This window comes from Dama dama, chromosome 5 (assembly GCF_033118175.1).
Source record: "Dama dama isolate Ldn47 chromosome 5, ASM3311817v1, whole genome shotgun sequence".
NCBI classification, from domain to species: Eukaryota; Metazoa; Chordata; class Mammalia; order Artiodactyla; family Cervidae; genus Dama; species Dama dama.
In genome coordinates, this window is record NC_083685.1 from 97216043 (window position 1) to 97234259 (window position 18217).

At 49.5% G+C, this 18217-nt stretch overlaps 1 protein-coding gene, 1 long non-coding RNA gene and 1 other non-coding gene across 4 annotated transcripts in view; all 3 read left to right on the forward strand.

Moving 5' to 3' along the window:
- The window catches only part of LOC133057178 (uncharacterized), a 30587-nt gene extending 22589 nt beyond the window's left edge, over window positions 1-7998 (forward strand). The window contains exons 2-3 of the long non-coding RNA XR_009692981.1: window positions 1897-2092; window positions 6416-7998. This is a non-coding gene — a long non-coding RNA (uncharacterized LOC133057178). The remainder of the gene's footprint in view (window positions 1-1896; window positions 2093-6415) is intronic.
- Window positions 7999-9150: 1152 nt separating this feature from the next.
- TNFSF12 (TNF superfamily member 12) lies at window positions 9151-17941 on the forward strand. Of its 2 annotated transcripts, none has more exons than XM_061143350.1 (7): window positions 9151-9845; window positions 9990-10040; window positions 10595-10667; window positions 11316-11369; window positions 11454-11489; window positions 16882-17006; window positions 17204-17941. In XM_061143350.1, the coding sequence occupies exons 1-7, from the start codon at window positions 9669-9671 to the stop codon at window positions 17453-17455; spliced, it is 768 nt and encodes a 255-aa protein (XP_060999333.1). In that variant the 5' UTR covers window positions 9151-9668; the 3' UTR covers window positions 17456-17941. The 2 variants fall into 2 exon arrangements, with proteins under 2 accessions (XP_060999333.1, XP_060999334.1); XM_061143351.1 differs by having other exon boundaries at window positions 9993-10040.
- On the forward strand, window positions 13315-13386 carry TRNAC-GCA (transfer RNA cysteine (anticodon GCA)). The gene has a single exon. It is a non-coding gene; the product is annotated as a tRNA-Cys (tRNA).
- Window positions 17942-18217: the final 276 nt, after the last annotated feature.

Consider the following 18217-nt stretch of genomic DNA (forward strand, 5'->3'; position numbering starts at 1 on the left):
TGGAGCCTGTTCTCTTTCGTCCTTCAGACTGATAGACTTCCACCTTCACCTTCACCTTCACTTCCTGTGTTGCAGGCAGATTCTTTACCATCTGAGCCATGAGGGAAGAAGCCCCCTAACTACTAGACCACTAAGGATTTCCCTATTTTTCCTTTCAAATAAATTATTATATTTTGGTTCCATCTCTTCCTCGGTGTCTCTAGTGAGAGGCCAGTTTATAACTCCTCTTTCTCTCCACACTTCCACATGCAAACTTTTTCTCAGCCTTTCATTTACATAGTCAAGATTTTTAGTATTTACAATTTTTCCAGCCATCAAAACAAAGTCTTCCAGATCTTTCTATGTTGATTCTAAAGTCTGAGGTCTAATGAACAGTACTTGTGAAAACTGGGCACACTCAGGCCAAACAATGGGCAGGATTATATTTTCTATTCCTTGCCTTCTATTCTACAACCCACGGAATGTTTCAAGCATACGGTCAATTAAATTAAATTAATACTATGTCATTTAAACACCATCATGTCGTATTATATCTTGCCTATCATTTAATCAAGAATTTCTTTTTCAGTTTTGGGCTTTTCCTAGAGATTCTGATGACTTTTCTTTCTTCTTGTACTCCTTACATATACCATATTTTTTTCCCCCAAGTGATTGTTCATACCATTTATTCAGTTCAAGCTGCATTTGCCTCTTCCTCCAATTAGAACCCATTACTGCTTAAGTTTTCTCCACAGTCATCATCCTGGCATCTTCATCCACTGATCTTTGGGCTTAGATCCACTGTTTCCTGTGTCTTATTTTGTCTTCTTTTTGGTTCACTACCACATTTCCTCGTATACACCCTCAACTTTCTAGGAGTGTAGAAGCCAACTCTGTATTTCAAAACAAGCCTTTATCTGTTTGACTAGATATAGAATTCAAGATAGAAATTCATTTCTCTCAAAATTGTGCAGGCAGTTCTCCATTTAATCTCCTCGGATTCAGTGTTACTGATGCAAAGTTTGTAGCCATTTTGACTCTTGTTTCTTTAGAGATGAATAGCTTTTCTCTTTAGAAATGTTTATCATCTTCCCTTATTCCCGATATTCTGAAACTTCATGAGGACATATCTAGATACAGATGATTTTTCATTCATTATCTTGAGCACACAATAGACCCTTTCATAATGGAGACATTAGTTTTAGTCTTGAAGTTATCTCTGATTCTTTTCTAAGATAGTTTCCTTCCCTTCAATTTATTCATTATTATCTTCTGGGGTTCCTAATAGCTGTATGATCCTTCTGAATTTGTCTTCTGTGTTTGGTGTCTTTTCTCTCTGATTTCCATTTTTCACTCTTTTGCTCTCTATAATTTTTCAAGTTTTATTTATTTATTTTTGGCTGTCCTGGGATTTCATTGCTGAGTGCAAGCTTTCTCTAGTTGCAGTGAGCAGGGGCTACTCTAGTTACGGTGTTCAGGCTTCTTATTGTGGTGGCTTCACTTGTTGTGGCTCATAGGCTCTAGGGCTCGTAGGGTTCAGTAGTTGCAGCGCATGGGCTTAGTGGCCCCCCAGCATGTGGAGTCTTCCCAGACCAGGGAGAACCTGTGTCCCCTGTGGACCACTGGACCACCGTACTCTATTATTTTTAGAAAAATCCACCCCCCACACACAACTCTATGTTTTAATCCTTCTACTGAACATTTCACTTTTGCAACCACATTTTTAGTCCCTGCAAAATAATTCTTGTTCTCTGTTTCTCTTTCATATAGCATCCTGTTCTTGTTTTATGGATGTTTTGTCTTCTTGAATCTCTAAGTATATTAGATCTTTCTCTCTTTCTCTTTGTACTCTGGATTATCTCTGTTCTCTTGTGTTACTTTTTTTTTTTGCTTATTTTGGTCTTTCTTTGCATGCAGATTTTCCTTATATGCATGGTGATCATTGGCAATATGTGATAAAGAACTACCTAGGTATCCTCAGTGATGGCATCACAGACTCGATGGACATGAGTTTGAGCAAGCTCCGGGAGTTGGTGATGGACAGGAAAGCCTGGCATGCTGCAGTCCATGGGGTCGCAAAGAGTCAGACACAACTGAGCGACAGAACTGAGAGGTATTTTCAATTATATTGTTTCTTCTCTACATTTCTCCCCAGTGGAAATTTGACCTAGAAATTCTTTGTGAATCAAGATAAGATATATCAACTGAAAGGCTTCAATTGGGATAGGGAGTCAACTGTCAGTTTATTTTTCCAAGAGACTTTTGCCCAGGAAGATGAATGTTCCAAATTAACTTTACTGCTTATTCCAGGAACTTCCAGTAAGACCCATTAGCTCTTCAATAGAAGGCATCAACTGATGAAGGAGGAAACAGACAGAGCTGGACTCCATCTTAGGCCAGGCTGTGAACATTAGGCTACACGCATGGTCACCCTCCCAGTGGACTTTGAACTTTGTGCCTGGTGTCTATAGAAATGGCAAACCAACGGAAAACCAGACCCCCAGATAAAAGAGCCTCAGGACTTGTGCTTGGACACCCTGTTGCCTAAAAGAATATGCTAATTATCTTTGTAACAGAACAAAGTGGTAAATTCCATTATGTTTATCAGGATATGACCACAGGCCTATTGATAAATATCCATTGTTTATCTAGTTTTGTGACACATGAATCGTGGGTTAACTTTGATCGTATCTCTCGTTTACCTTGTCCAGACTAGTTTCAGGGAATCTGGGGAGGTGGGTTTGAGCAAGTACACTTAGGGTATATAAGGTATTCACAAAAACTGGTCGGCGTCCTTGGCTAAGAGGAGACTCTGCCTTGGGCCCGCCGGTGTAATAAACTGCACTCCACTATCTGCATTGTCCTTCTGAGTGAGTTTATTTCCCAGAACGTGTGGCTACAACATTTGGTGCATGGGCCAGGAAACTCCTTACTTTGAGGAGGCAAGCCCCATTTGGGACTACTCCGAGGCCTTGTGGCTTGAATCTTCAAGGCGGGGGAAGGCGCCTCGCTCTTCTGGAAGGATTCTGCTTCTCAATGCCTGGACCTTTCACGTTAGCAGGTAGTGGACTGCAGCAGGGAAATTGAGTGCTCAGGTGAGGAGGAACATACCCGACAGGGTGGAAGAGGGGGCCTGATCACCCCCCTGGGAGGGACTAGAAGGAGCGGGGACCCACAGGAGCCTGGAATAGGCAGGCGGTGATTGCTTGGTACACAGGTCAACAAGCATGCTAGGGCTTAGGAAGGGGATTTGCAAAGGTCATTTAGGAGGTGTGTCCATGCCGTCTCAGGGAAAATTATTACCAGCGATCACCAGGGGATTTTTAGGATAGGAAACTGGTCCTTGTATGCTCGTATTTTGCCCTCCCCCAGGAGGTGTCCTGTCTGCTGTGAAATTCTTGACCCCCTCCAAATTGTCAGGCTAGAAGGAGGGGGATACATAAGTGAGTATGAATTGGCTTTTCTGGAGATGGCCTGGGACATGGAATATTTAATCCATCTATGTTTTCATCCGCACCTGATCAAGCCCACCAAGGCAGAATGGACTTTAAGGGAGAAACAGCTTGGACTACGTGGTGTTCTGGTTTGGCCTTGCTGACCAGCAGGTGAAGACACCCGATCCCCTTTCTCCCTCTGGGATCTGGCAGGATTTGGATGAGGATTACCTGTCCCTCCCCCATACTGAATGATGATGATGCGCCCGCCGGCCCAGTGCTCCACCAGGACCGGAGGCCGCCTTAATGCCCCATCCAGGGTCAGGTGAAGTTCCTGCAGCAGCCGCTGCTCCCGGAGGTCGTAGAGCCGCCACCTTGGCGGGCTCCAATCCCGGTGGCAGAAGCCTCTGGCCAGCACTTCCAGGATCCGGCTCCAGCCGAACTGCCCAAGCTATATCCGCCTCTCTGGATGAGTACTGACAGGAAGGGGAGGGAGACGTTGGAATTAAGCAGACACTGCGCTCTGCCTGAGAGCTGGAGGGAACGAAAGAGGACAGACAAGAGATTTGCAATGCTAGCTGCTGCTCTGGGAAAGTCTATCTCGGGCCCTCTGGAAAACCTCCTCTGCCCCAGGGACAGGACAGTCCTTCAACCAGTCCCAACGGAGGCCCCGGGCCCCGTCACAGCCAAACCAGTGTGCCCGATGCTGAGGTTTTGGCCACTGGAAGAATGAGTGCCCTAAGGCAAGGAAGGAAGAGGAAGCTCCCGCAGTTGTGGGGCTTGCTGACTTGGAAATTAAATAGGGCTGCCCGGGCTCAGAGATAACAGGTCCCCAAGAGCCCTTAAAAGTGGGGGACCAAAACATTGACTTCATGGTGGATACAGGAGCAGAACTGTCGGTAGTAACAAAACCTGTGGCAGCACTGTCCAGAAAGACTACCGCTGTAACTGGGGTATCGGGACAAGAGATGATTAAATCATTTTGCCAGCCCAGAAAATGTCAGATCGGGGGGCACCAAGTGATTCATGAATTCCTCTACATTCCTGAGTGCCCAGTACCCCTGTTGGGAAGAAACTTGCTCTTCAAACTAGGAGCACAAGTGACTTTCTCCCCTGAGAGGTCCACCTTCCAGATGGGCACTATGACTTATTTGCTCGCTCTCTCAATACCCCTGCAAGATGAGTGGAGGTTGCATGAGCCTCGGGAGGAAGAACCGGGTGGGCAAGAAGAGCATGAGAGAGAGCTAACTCAATTATTCCCTGAAGTCTGGGCGGAAGACAGACAAGACCTCCCCCCGCGCCCCCAGACTGGCTAAACATCACGCCCCAGTGATAATAGAACTCAAACCAGGCACCATTCCGGTTAGAAAGCGCCAGTACCTGCTACAGATAGAGGCCCGGGCCAGTGTACTGCCCCACATCAATAGATTGAAACAAGCAGGCGTTCTAGTAGAGTGCCAGTCGGCTTGGAATACGCCGATCCTGCCAGTCAAAAAGGAAGAAGGACAGGACTATAGGCCTGTACAAGATCTCAGGCTAGTCAACCAGGCTACTGTGACTTTACACCCCACTGTTCCAAACCCCTATACCTTACTTAGCCTCCTCCTGCCGAGGATTGAAGTTTATACTTGCCTAGATCTCAAGGATGCCTTCTGCATACACCTCACCCCAGCATCACAGCCCATCTTTGCCTTTGAATGGGAAGATCCAGTCGGGGGCACCAAACAACAGCTCACCTGGACCCCCCACAAGGGTGTAAGAACTCCCCAGCCATCTTTGGGGAAACCTTGGCTTCTGACCTGGACTCATTCCATCTGGAAGAGTATGGATGTTGGCTCCTACAATACGTGGATGACCTGCTGCTGGCTGCCGAGACCAAGGAAAAAGGTTGGGAAGAGACAAAAGCACTGCTCCAGCTGTTGATGGAAGCAGGTTACCAGGTGTCGAAGAAGAAGGCACAGATCTGCAAGGAGGAGGTAAGGTATCTGGGGTTTGTTTTAAAGAAGGACAAGGTTCCAGACCCTAGTTGGGTCCTTTATATTGATGGCACTAGCCTGATAAAACAAGGACAACGGCTGTCAGGTTAGCCAAAGCGGAAGGGGCCATAAAGACTGAAAAGAGATGGTGGGAATTGCCAAGTGGCAAGTTACTGGTACTGGAGGAGCTGGCACACACTCTGGTAATCCAAACACACCAAGTGACCCACCTAGGCCATGCTGCCTGCTCACAGGTTAATGCTGCCTCTCACGTATTCAGACAAAAACCTCCGGGTATTCAGCTGAAAGGCACGCTGCCCCTTGAACACCTGGGAGTGGACTTCACTGAAATGAAACCTCACCAACACTACCATTACCTGCTGGTCATGGTATGTACGTTCTCGAGATGGGTAAAAGCATTTCCTACCTGGACTGAAAGACCATCAGAAGTAGCCTGGTGACTGTTTAGGGAAATAGTTCCCAGATTTGGATTTCCTACCAGCATTGGATCAGACAATGGCCCGGCTTTTGTAGCTGATTTAGTACAACAAGTAAGCAAAGCTTTAAACATCAAATGGAAACTGCACACTGCATATAGGCCCAGAGTTCTGAGATGGTGGAATGAACCAACCAGACACTTAAAGAGACTCTCCAAGTGGATCAGAGAGACTGACTGCTCCTGGGTGGACTTGATTTTGACTGCTCTGCTCAGACTCAGGATGACCCCACAGACCCAAGGCTATTCTCCATAAGAAACTGTGTATGGGAGTCCCCATCCCATAATAAAACAGGTGTCAACAAATTTGCCTCAGGTAAGGGGGGATAGGATTTCGCAGCAGATGGAACTGGGTAAGGTAATAAATTGGGTAACTAAGTTTGTACAAGAAAGGGTGCTGTTCCCCTTTGGGGAACAGATTCATGAGTTTACGCTTGGTGACCAAGTATGGGTCAAAGATCGGAAACTTGATTTACTAGCCCCCGGGTGGAAAGGCCCTTATACTGTTATTCTAACTACCCCTACTGCAGTTGAAGTTGCAGGTATTGCCCCTTGGATCCATCATATGAGGGTGAAGAGAGCATACCACGCAGATCCAGAAAACGCTGAGTGGACCGCACAGAGGGACCCCGCTGACCCTTGAGAGACTAAGATCATCCTTAAGAAGAAGGAAAAGACGATCCCAGAGGAGCCCCTTGAGGATGAAGCCTCATAATCAACTCCTGCTGCTTGGTCTCATCAACGTGCACATTCCTACGCCAACTTCCACAATAGCTCCAACTGTTGGGTATGTGGGGCTATGCCTCTGTCTATGATGGATGGACTTCCCTGGTGGCTGTCACCGCTCCACCAAGGAGATTTTAAACCACTCTGCTCTTTTCTGGGACACAATCATAATCTCTCCCTGCTCTCTGGGTGTAAGCCAGACCTACAGTCAATAGACTTGGGTCATAGGGTTATATTTGATATAAATGCCAGTGTAACAAAAGCCTAACCTACAACAAGCTCCAATAAATCTACCTTATTTACATGCTAGGTGGACAAGACCTGTGTTTCAATGGTATGAGTATATTGTTGCCATATTCATACCCTCTATAGGGACAACAGATATTATGATTAAAGTAGAGGCCTGATTAATTTCACAAAACAGGCCCTCCTAGATAGAACAAAGGCCATCCAAGCCTTAAATGAAGAGCAAATCCAAATGAGAAAAGTGGTAATTCAAAATAGAATGGGTTTGGACATACAGCTGCTCAAGGAGGGACCTGTGCGATAATTAAGGTTGAATGTTGTGTATGCATTCCTTATCTGGTAATGTATCACTGCTTTAGATGACATGAAAAACCAGGTAAAAGCACTGTCAAGTGAAAACATTCCTTTCTGGACTTCGGTCCTATCTTGGGTGAAGGGCGATTGATGGAAAACTATATTTACCATTGTTATAGTTGCCTTGATATTTCTGCTTTGTGGACCCTGAATTTTACAATGTATTATGAACTTTGTAACCCGAAGGTTGATGTCATTCTCCCAAATTGGCGGTCGAAGAGCCAGGGTGCAATATATCCTTATGAATGATGCTCATAATATGAGTTAAGAGCATCAAGAGGGGGGAATGAAGGAGGAAACAGACAGAGCTGGACTCCATCTTAGGCCAGGCTGCGAACAACAGGCTACACGCATGGTCACCCTCCCAGTGGACTCTGAACTTTGTGCCTGGTGTCTATAGAAATGGCATCCCAATGGAAAACCAGACCCCCGGATAAAAGAGCCTCAGGACTTGGACTTGGACTCTCTGTTGCCTAAAAGAATATGCTAATGCTAATTATCTCTGTAACAGAACAAAGTGGTAAATTCCATTATGTTTATCTGGATACGACCACAGGCTTATTGATAAATATCCAGTGTTTATCTAGTCTTGTGATACATGAATCATGGGTTAACTTTGATCTTATCTCTTTTTTACCTTGTCCAGGCTAGTTTCAAGGAATTTGGGGAGGTGGGTTTGAGCAAGTACACTTAGGGTATATAAGGTTTTCACAAAAACTGGTCGGGGTCCTTGGCTAAGAGGAGACTCTGCCTTGGGCCTGCCGGTGTAATAAACTGCACTCCACTATCTGCATTGTCCTTCTGAGTGAGTTTATTTCCCAGAATGTGTGGCTACAACATTGACAGGTTGCATCCTAGACTATTTGAACCCCTCACCTGAAAACCCTCATTTTTCTGGTGTTCATTCTAAATTATTATATCATAACCCTTCCCAACCCTAACTAACCCCTGTTCCTACCCTAGCATGCAAAGACCTGCTTTAAACCAGATTTCAAAGTCTTAAGAAATGTTATGGCCTTACTTATCTCCCTCTGAAGTGTTGTCAGACTGTCAAGGGATAAGTAATAAACTTGGCTTTGGGTGGTCCAGGGTTAAGACTTAACAAACTGGAGGTCCAGTGGTTAAGACTCCATACTCCCAATGGAAGGGGCATGGGTTCCAGCCCAGGTCAGGGAGTTAAGATCCTGCAGGCTGCATGGCAAGGTGTGAAAAAGAAAAAAATTCCACCAAGTAAATTTGAAGATCTAATTGACTTTATTCAACATTCACGAATCAGGGATCAGAAGACATCCCATTTAACAAGCAGACAGGCCCTCCAAGGAAACAAATGGATCTTTTATAGAGACAAGGTGTTTATCAGCAAAAGAAAAAATAAAGAATTGTTTCAGGCAAGGTGACCTGGTCACCTTCCCTTTGGGGCGAGGAAGGGCAGGGATCTTATCCAGCAGACTACCTCCTCACTAGAGTGGATCAGGGAAATTCCAGACTAATTGGTTTAAATCTCTGCTCCTAGGAGAGGCTGAAACTTCAATTAGCTTAGGTGTTGTGTTTTGGTTTTGCTAAAGGTGGCTCCGCACAAGTGACTCCATCTGGGGTCGATTTAAAGCGACCTCCGTGAGCTCCTTGTAGCTCCTCCCTGAGCCCAGGTAACCCCTATTATTTGCATAAGTGACTCGTGTGTTTTCAGAGAAGTGCATTTGGGGAACACACTTGGGGTGGGGGTGGGGGGCGCTGTTCCCGGCGCACAGTTCTAGAAGCTTGCTCTCCTCAGGTGCAGGATCCTGGGGTTTAAATCAACTACCAACTGATTTGCTAAAAGAAGTGGAAACCCAGCTTGCATTAACGCCAGACCTCAGCTCTTCTCGTTAGTTGCAGGAAGAGGATGTCTTTAGGTGCGGCTGCTAAAATCCTAATGTGCCTTGGCCTCTAACTGTGTTGACTGAGGGAATAAGACCAGCCACATGTGGCCTTGTCACCTTGGCCTGGAGGCCTAATTTAGTAATCTCGCTCGGGCAGGACTAGACCTGCCGCAGTTGCGGCGGTGTCCCCGCCCCGCCACCCGCACCCAGGCCGCGTGGAGTTTCTGCTGTTTCAACCCTCGCTCCCTCTCTCCCGCCGGCCGGCCGCCCGCGTGGAGAGAGCTCAGCCGCACACCCCAGCTCGCCCGCTGCACACTCACACACACATCGCCCCGCTTTTCCGCGCTCGGGAGGTGCGTGCCCCCCTGCCGGGACCCGCTCTGGGCTCTGCAAGCCGAGCGGCGCGCGCCCCGCTCCGTGCACTGCGCTCGGCCCAGCTCGGAGTTTAACCACAAACAGTGTCCGGTTTCCTGTCCTCATCGCCCCCCCCTCCCGCTCCCGCCCCGTTTCCCTGGCCCCTCCCTTTCCCCCGCCCGATCCGCCCGCCGGCTCCTCCTCCCCCTATCCCTAGGGTCCCGGGATGGGGGGCCGGTGAGGCATGCACAGCCCCCGCCCCATGGCCACCCGTCGGAGCCAGAGCCGGAGGGAGCGCCGGGGGGAGCCGGGCACCGCCCTGCTGGCCCCGCTCGTGCTGGGCCTGGGCCTGGTGCTGGCCTGCCTCGGCCTCCTGCTGGCCGTGGTCAGCCTGGGGAGCCGGGCATCGCTGTTTGCCCAGGTGAGGCCCGGCTGCACACCCCTCCCTGGGACTGTGCCGAACATCTGATGGGGCTGGTGGGCAGGGGGGAAAAGGGGCCAGGAAGGTGGGTGGAGGGTGAGATGTCAGGTGGAGAAGGACAAGGTAACGCTGCCTCCTTCCCAGCAGGAGCCTTCCCAGAGGGACCTGGTGGCAGAGGAAGACCCGGACCCGCTGGTGAGTGGGGGGTGGTGCTGGCGACATGGTTGCTGGGCATGGGAAGTGTGTGCCCTGCTTGTGCCAGCCATGTGTGTGGGGTGTGTGTGCATCAGCCCTCTCATGCCTGGGTACATGAGAGTGTGACAACTGTGTGTAAGGGGTTTGTGCCCCCTTGGTGTCACCCAAGTATCAAGTGTTTATTGGTTGTGGGGGACGTGGGAGTGTGAGATGCAGGAGCCTGCTATGGAAGAGGGATGCTGGCTGTGTGTGCAGGGTGTGTACTCATTGTGCACACTGACTGGGTGTGGGCGTGTGTGTGATGTACCAATTGCTGGTTGAGAGGAGCGGACTAGGGGGATGTGGCTGGTCTTGGGGAGAGGGGTGAGGGCTGAGCCCTGACCCCAAGAACCTGCCTCCCTGTGGCCTCGGTCGCTCTTGGCTGAGGGATTCTGTCCTCTTGCTCGCTGGGCCTCTCGTGACAGGCCTCCTGTCGGGCCCCCTGTCGGTCTTAGTTTGTGTCTCCTGGAGTCCCTGGTGAGATCCTGGTTTAGTGCTGCCCTTAACGCCCTTAGGACCTGAACCCCCAGCCCGAGGAAAGCCAGGATGCTGTTCCTTTCCTGAAACTGGTTCGGCCTCGCAGAAATGGTGAGCAGCCCTTTATCCCAGCCTTAGGAATCATAATATCATGGTGGCTTCTGGACTCACTGTCGGTTTTGTTCATCATAACAGCCCTGTGAAGCAGCAGAGAAAAATCCATTATCCTTGCTTATGGGTAGAGAAACTGAGGCACAGAGAGTAAAAGGGGGGTTCAGAGTCACAGAGACTCAAACCTAGAATTCTGAGCTTCCCTCTGAAGCTCCTTCCATTGCATAGACCTGCTTCTCACTCAGACCCCACCCTGAATATGAAGGCGGGTGGCCAGGAGTTAGGAGAGCTCCTGAGGTCCTGATGAAGACAAGGTAGGGGAATCAGAGGCCCGAGCCCCCAAAAACAAAGACTTGTGACTGGGGTGACCCTGTGACCATGTATCCAGGCTTGCAGGCTTACACCTGTGGGCTCAATGTGATGATTAATAATCCCCTCTTGCACTCAGAAGCATCCCATTTTGGATGATAAATTATCAGTGGCTATACCTGTGGAGGAAGATAAGGCCTGAGGTTTTGAGACCAGGAGACTGAACAAGAATAAGGATGCCAGGGTACTGGGGGGAACGGGGCTGAGAGAGTAGCTCCTGGCCACCCACACCCCAGACACGGGGACTGCTTTGCCCATCTGTCTTTCCTTGATCCTCAGCATCTAAAGGCCGGAAACCACGGGCGTGCAGAGCAGTTGCAGCCCACTATGAAGGTGGGTGATGGGGAGCCATGCCCGGGGAGAAGGGGTGGCTGAGGCACAGGGCAGGGCTCACCACCCCTTTCCTGTGTCTTACAGTTCACCCACAGCCAGGACAAGACGGAGCACAGGCAGGTGAGACCCCGCCCCCCGCCCCCCCAAGCTCTTCTCTTACCCTCACAGCCCTGGCCTTCTGGACAAGGGACCCCCTCCCAAACCTTGACTTCCCACCCCCATCTCCACCTTCAACATGAGAACTCCAAAAGCCAGTTCAAGAAAATGCTTAGGGCTCACTTCTCTTGGCTCCCAAAACTGGACTTTCTCTGTGACTCAGACATGGGACCCCAGGGAGACCCCTTCCCCTTTCAGAGACCAGGCATATCCCCCCACCAAACCACCTTCAGCCCTCGTTCATCTCCAAGAAGCATCTTTGATCCCCCTCCTTCTTTCCCCTCCATATTCCAAGAGTTTTCATGCTCTGATCATTTTTCTCTAAATATTTCCAGTCTCTGATCTTTTCCATCCCCACCCCACCCCCACCTCAGCACCATGACCTCAGAACCTCAAACTCAGTCTCCAGATCCTTCCCCATTCTAGACTTTCCCCACCCCTACTATGTCCCACCTGTGTTGCCAAGTTCAGCCTCCTTAAGCCTGTCTCTCATTCTTCTATTGCTTTTCTGCTTGGCTTCCAGCCTCTCCACGCTCTGGTCTTAACCTCTTTTCCTGACGCATCCTTATGCCCTCTCGACACTTGTTGGCTGACACCCCCTCCCCACCAATGTACTTCTTCTGGACTTTGGACATACTGTTTGTTCACCTGGAATCCCCTTCCATGTGATAGGCCAGGAGGCAAGACACGAGAGTGACTTAGTCTAGGGTTGGCAGCTGAGATGGAGAGAAGTAAATGGATTCAGTGTGTAGTTTGAAGAGGACTTGCTGGAGCAGGATAAGGGAGGGTGGGGGATGGACTGACTTCTAGATTTTTAAGTTGGGCATCTTTGAGAATAATGATGTCTTTTATTAAAGTGGTGTTAACCAGGAAGGAAATAGGTTGGGGGACATGTAAATTAATAATTGAATTTGAGAGCTAATAATAACTAAGTGGATAAATAATAATAAACAAATGAGTTTCACAGATAGTTAGCTGGACTTGGTGAGTGGCTCAGACCTGGGCAGAGTGTGTAGAGTCAGGAGTCATCACCAGATGGATGGTATTTAAAGCTACAGGACTGGATGAGATGCCCTTGAGGAAAGGGGGCCCCACAAGGAAAGCCCTGAGGCTCTTGGAGCAGAGTAGGAGAATCCAGCAGAGACTGAGAAGCAGCCAGAGAGAGGGGAAGAAACCCAGGGAGGGCAGTGTCCTGGAGTCTCAGAGAAGACATAGTTTCAAGAAGGAGGATGTGGCTGTCTATGTTGAATGCAGCTGAGTGGTCACATGAGATGAGAACAGAGAAATGACTGCTGCATTTAGTAACATTAAAAGTCTACTGGTGACCTTGACAAGGGCGGTGTCTGGTGTGGTTGGGTTGGAAGCCAGTGTGGACTGGGTTAAGGGAAAATCGGAAATAGGAATCAGAGACAGTGACAACCCTCTCCAGAAGTTTCTCTGTAACAGAAGCAGAGAAATGGGCCAGGAGGTAGAGAAGGATGTGAATCCAGGAAAAGTTCAGTCCTTAAGCAATACTGCCTGAATCATAACTAATACCTATTCAGTGTTTGAAGTGAAGTTGCTCAGTCGTGTCCGACTCTTTGCGACCCCATGGACTGTAGCCTACCGGGCTCCTCCGTCCATGGGATCTTCCAGGCAAGAATACTGGAGTGGGTTGCCATTTCCTTCCCCAGAGGATCTTCCTGTCCCAGGGATCGAACCCGGGTCTCCCGCATTGTGGGCAGACACTTTACCTTCTGAGCCACCACAGAATCAGTGTTTAATCTCACCTAATCCTTGAAAGGGGGCTTCCCTGGTGGCTCAGAGGTTAAAGCGTCTGCCTGCAACGCAGGAGACCTAGGTTCGATCCCTGGGTTGGGAAGATCCCCTGGAGAAGGAAATGGCAACCCACTCCAGTATTCTTGCCTAGAGAATCCCATGGACGGAGGAGCCTGGTAGGCTACAGTCCACGGGGTCGCAAAGAGTTGGATACGACTGAGCAACTTCTTTCACTCACTCACTCACTCACTTAATCCTTGAAAGAGTCCTAAAAGGAAGATAATCCAGGCATCTTCTTTTCACAGATAGAGATGACGGTAACCTGTCCAGGTCATGATGATGCTAAGAGGTGGGGCCAGGATTTGCATCCAGCTAGCTGTGCTTGTGTTCCAGACATTATGTGAGAGGCGATTGCCAGTGCAGGGGCGGGGGAACCTGCAGGCAACATCCAAGAAGGTGGGAGGGGGTGGACTCCAGAAGGAAGAAAGGGACGGGACGTGTCATCTCATCACCATAAGAGGGTCAGTGGTGACCATGAGAACAAGTCAGTTTGTGGTCTGGGTGGGAGGACATAAGGTAGCCCTTACCTGATGACTTCGGGGTCCTCTGGAGATCGAGGGAGATGGGCAGGAGGGACCGTGAAAAGCAAGCCTAGTGGGGAAAAAGGATGATTGCTGGGCAGTAAAGAATGAAATTTAGTGATACCATGGTCTCAGGCACACCATGCCCTTAGCCACAACGAGCTCAAACTAGTTCCCTAGCCAGGAATGCCCTTTCTCCTCTTCCCCCTACTCTTCATGCCTCAGGCCAGCCTTCCTCCCTTCTGTCTGGACCATTATTTCAGCAGTTACCCAGACATTTACTCATTTGTTGACTCAGCACAAATGAGTTGAGATGCTACTGTTTGTATGGACCCAGCTAGGTGCCCACACTGAGTAATATCCTGACCTATTTGCAAGGAACTGCTATCTAGGAGAGGAGGCAAGCATATAAATTTGTAAATTACAATGTGATATGACAAGAATAATAATGAAAGTAGCAAGAGACACATGGCCAGCAGAGGAAGACAACTTTACAATGGAGTCAGGGACTCTTCCCCAAGGAGGCATGGGCTCTTATCCAAGTGTGAGTATAAGATGGACAGAGGGGCAGGGCCACTTGTACAAAAGCCCAGAGTTTGCCAAGAGTCTGATGAGGCTGGAGGACGGGGAGCAAGCGGCTCGATGTGGTTAAGGAGACAGATCCAGAAGAGCAGGATGGGGTGAGGCTGGAGAAGCATATAGAGCCAGGTCACAGTTGGAGTCTGGAGATTATTCTGAAGTCAAATCAGGAAGAGACAGTCTCACGTCTGCATCTGAGAAACATCACTCTATCCCTCTGTGTAGTGTGGTGAGTAAACTGGAGCAGGCAGTTTACTCCTGGTGGAAACAGGGAGCCTAAAGAGGAAGGAGCCTGAAAAGAGCCCCAGTGAGAAATGGCCGAGTCCACACACACAGGGGAGGGAGACAGCTACTTAGGTGACAGGCTTGCTAGGAACTGGTGATCAGTGGATAAAGCTGGTGAAGGAGAGAGAGGCTTGGGTGCTTGATAAGAGGCAGAACCAGGAGCCCAATGTGGAATGCAGACAGTCAAGCAAATTTGGGGTTGGGGGGGCAGGCTCAGTTTTGGTCTAGGTGAGTTTGAAGTGGGGAGCATGGGGAGGTTACTCTAATGGCAGGCAGGTAGCAGTGTCAGGAGGGGCAGGCACAGGCAGAGCTGGAGACTCAGATTGGAGTCTTGCGAAATAAAAGCCAAGGCAACCCATAGGTAGGGATGAAAATGCCCTGTGAGCATTATGTTCTTGAGAAAGGAACCGGGACAGCGCCCTGGGGCAGGCAGAGGATGAGGTTGCCAGGAAGGAAGCTTCCCAGGCTACTGAGATGAGGTGCAGGAAGCCCTGGAGAGCAGCCTGTGGACCCAAACAAGAGACAGCTGTCTCTACAGCCTCTTCGTCCCCTCTGTCTTCTTCCCACCAGCACGTGCTCAGTGTCTGCTCAGAGCAGGCCCAGCTGCAGGGCCTGGGGTGCAGTAACCAGACCAATCCCCCTGCTCCTTGGGGGAGGCAGACCCCAAACTATCACAGAAGGAAATAAAGATGATTTCTGTCCTTGGTGACTGCTGTGAGAGAGATGCGGTGAGTGGAGGAGAGTTTAATGGAGACTAGCTATTAATATTTCAGACTGGGAGGCCTGGGGAGGTCACTCAGAGTGACCAGACTGACTGAAGGGAGGGAGGAATCCCGGGGGGGAGGGAAAAGCAGTAAAAACCCTGTGGAAACAGAGAGCTTGGTGCCTGGCAGGAACAGAAAGTGGGCCTGAGGGCCTGGAGTCTTGTGACTTGGAGGAATGTGTGAGATTAGATCTGAGAGGTAAACGGGTGCTCATGGAGGACTGGGAAGTCATTTGAGACCCTGCTTTGTGATTTGATTATTTGTCTTCTTTACAGTTTGCAATTACCTTTACTCTAGTTTTGTTGTTGTTAACGGCTTTATTGAGATATAATTCACATACTATATAATTCCCCTTTTTAAAATGTACAGTTAAGTTTTTAGTATAGTCACAGAATTGTATGACCATCACTACAGTAATTTAAGAGTTTTCATTACCTCAAAAAGAAACCGTGTACACTTCACCCACCACACTGTATTTCCCTGATCCCCTCCAGCCCTAAGCAACCGCTAATCTACTTTTTGTCTCTATGTATTTGTTTATTTGGAAATTTCTTTTTTTTTTTTAATTTGGAAATTTCATGTGCATGCATGTTCAGTCGCTTAGTCATGTCTGACTCTTTGCGACCCCATGGACTGTAGCCCTCCAGGCTTCTCTGTCCATGAGATTCTCGAGGCAAGAATACTAGAGTGGGTTGCCATTTCCAACTCCAGGGGATCTTCTAGACCCAGGGATCGAACCCCCATCTCTTGTGTCTCCTTCATGGGCATGCAGATTCTTTACCACTGTGCCACCTGGACATTCATAGAACATGTGATCCTTTGTGACTAGCTTCTTTCACTTAGCATAATGTTTTCAAGTTTCCTCCACATTGTAGCATGCATTAGTACTCCATTTCTTTTTATGGCTGAATAATATCCCATTGTATGGACTTAATTTTCCTTATCCATTCATTAATGGATGGAGATTTGGGTACCATTTTATTATTTTTAATTTTTTGTTTTTATCTTTTTCCTTTTGATCATTTTTAATTTTAATAACCCAAGTAATTTATGATTCAAGTAATGCATCCATACCTTCTCCAAGTAAAAGAGCAAATGGTGCAGACACAACCTATAAAAGCCCCCATGCTTCTTGAGTCCTACTCCTCTCTCCAGAAGCAGCTGGGGAGAACTTGCTGTCTGTCATTCTAGTCCTCTATGTTGGGTTTCTTCACCTAACTTCCTATCACACTCCCAGCTCCCGAGGCCATGGCTCCTCCCTTGCCCCGGGCCTCCTAGATATCTTCTGGGTAAAGTGGGCCCAAAGGTTTATAAATTCAGTGACTCACTGGCCAGTGTGAGAAAGTTCTTTAGAGGGATTTCCCCCTGTCTCTGAACACCCACATTCAGGTGTGGACGGGACGGTGAGTGGCTGGGAGGAGGCCAAAATCAACAGCTCCAACCCCCTGCGCTATGACTGCCAGACCGGGCAATTTATGGTCACCCTGGCTGGGCTCTACTACCTGTACTGTCAGGTAAGCCCCACCTGGCTCCTCGGGTAAAGCCGGAACTGAAGGAGGAGGGTTGGGCTTCGAGGTTGGGGGCAAGTTAAAGGAGGGGAGGGGGAGCGTGGGGTTTGGGCTGAGAGGAGCCTTGGGCCTCTAAGGACACCTGAGATGAAGCAGAGGGCCTGGACTCCGCCCCTCCCCCGCCCCGCCCCCCCCCCCCCCAGGTGCACTTTGATGAGGGGAAGGCTGTCTACCTGAAGCTGGACTTGCTGGTGGATGACACGCTGGCCCTGCGCTGCCTGGAGGAATTCTCGGCCACTGCGGCCAGTTCCCCCGGGCCCCAGCTCCGTCTCTGCCAGGTGTCAGGGCTCTTGCGCCTTCGGCGAGGGTCCTCCCTGCGGATCCGCACCCTCCCCCAGACCCAACTCAAGGCTGCCCCCTTCCTCACCTACTTTGGACTCTTCCAAGTTCACTGAAGGGCCCAGGTCTCCAGTGGCTTGTCCCCACGGCCGCTCTCTGAGCACCCCTGTCCCCTCTGCCCCACCCTGAGCTGCTCCTCCCCCAGACCTGCCTCTCCCCCAGGCTGCCAGGGCTCACGTGATGTCCACGCCACACAAGTATTCCCAGCCTCTCTGACAGCTCTTCCCACCTCCAGCTCTCCACCCCACTAGCTCCCCAACCCCATTTATCTCCTGACTCCCCAGCCCTGGTGCAGCCCCCCAGGACACTGTGTTTACTGCACTCTGGGTGATGATGGGTCCTCCACACCCCCTCTTCAGGCACTAAGAGGGGGCCGGATGCCAGAGAGACTGGGACTAGGCCAGGAGTTCCCGAATGTGAGGGGTCAGAGACCAGGACAGGCTCCTCCCCTGATAATTCCCTGTGGATTTTTAAAACAGATATTATTTTTATTATTATTGTGACTAAATGTTGATAAGTGGATATTAAAGAGAATAAGTCATGGTTGCTCTCTTTATTGGGGCTTAGAGAATATCCTCAGGGTAGCTGAGGGCCATTGGAAGGGGGGGTCTGGGAGGTGGGGGGTGGGGGGAGACGGTCACCTGGAATTCCAGGACGACATCCAGGCTTGGGCACAGAGACCTACGTGCCTTGAAGTCCCAGGCAGGAGAAAAGAGTCAAAAGGCAAACTGCCAGGAAGAAAAAAAAAATCAATTCTCTGCCCAAGGTCCAGCAGAAGTTGCCTGATTTACCTAGGAGGCGGGCTTCCTCCTGTGGGG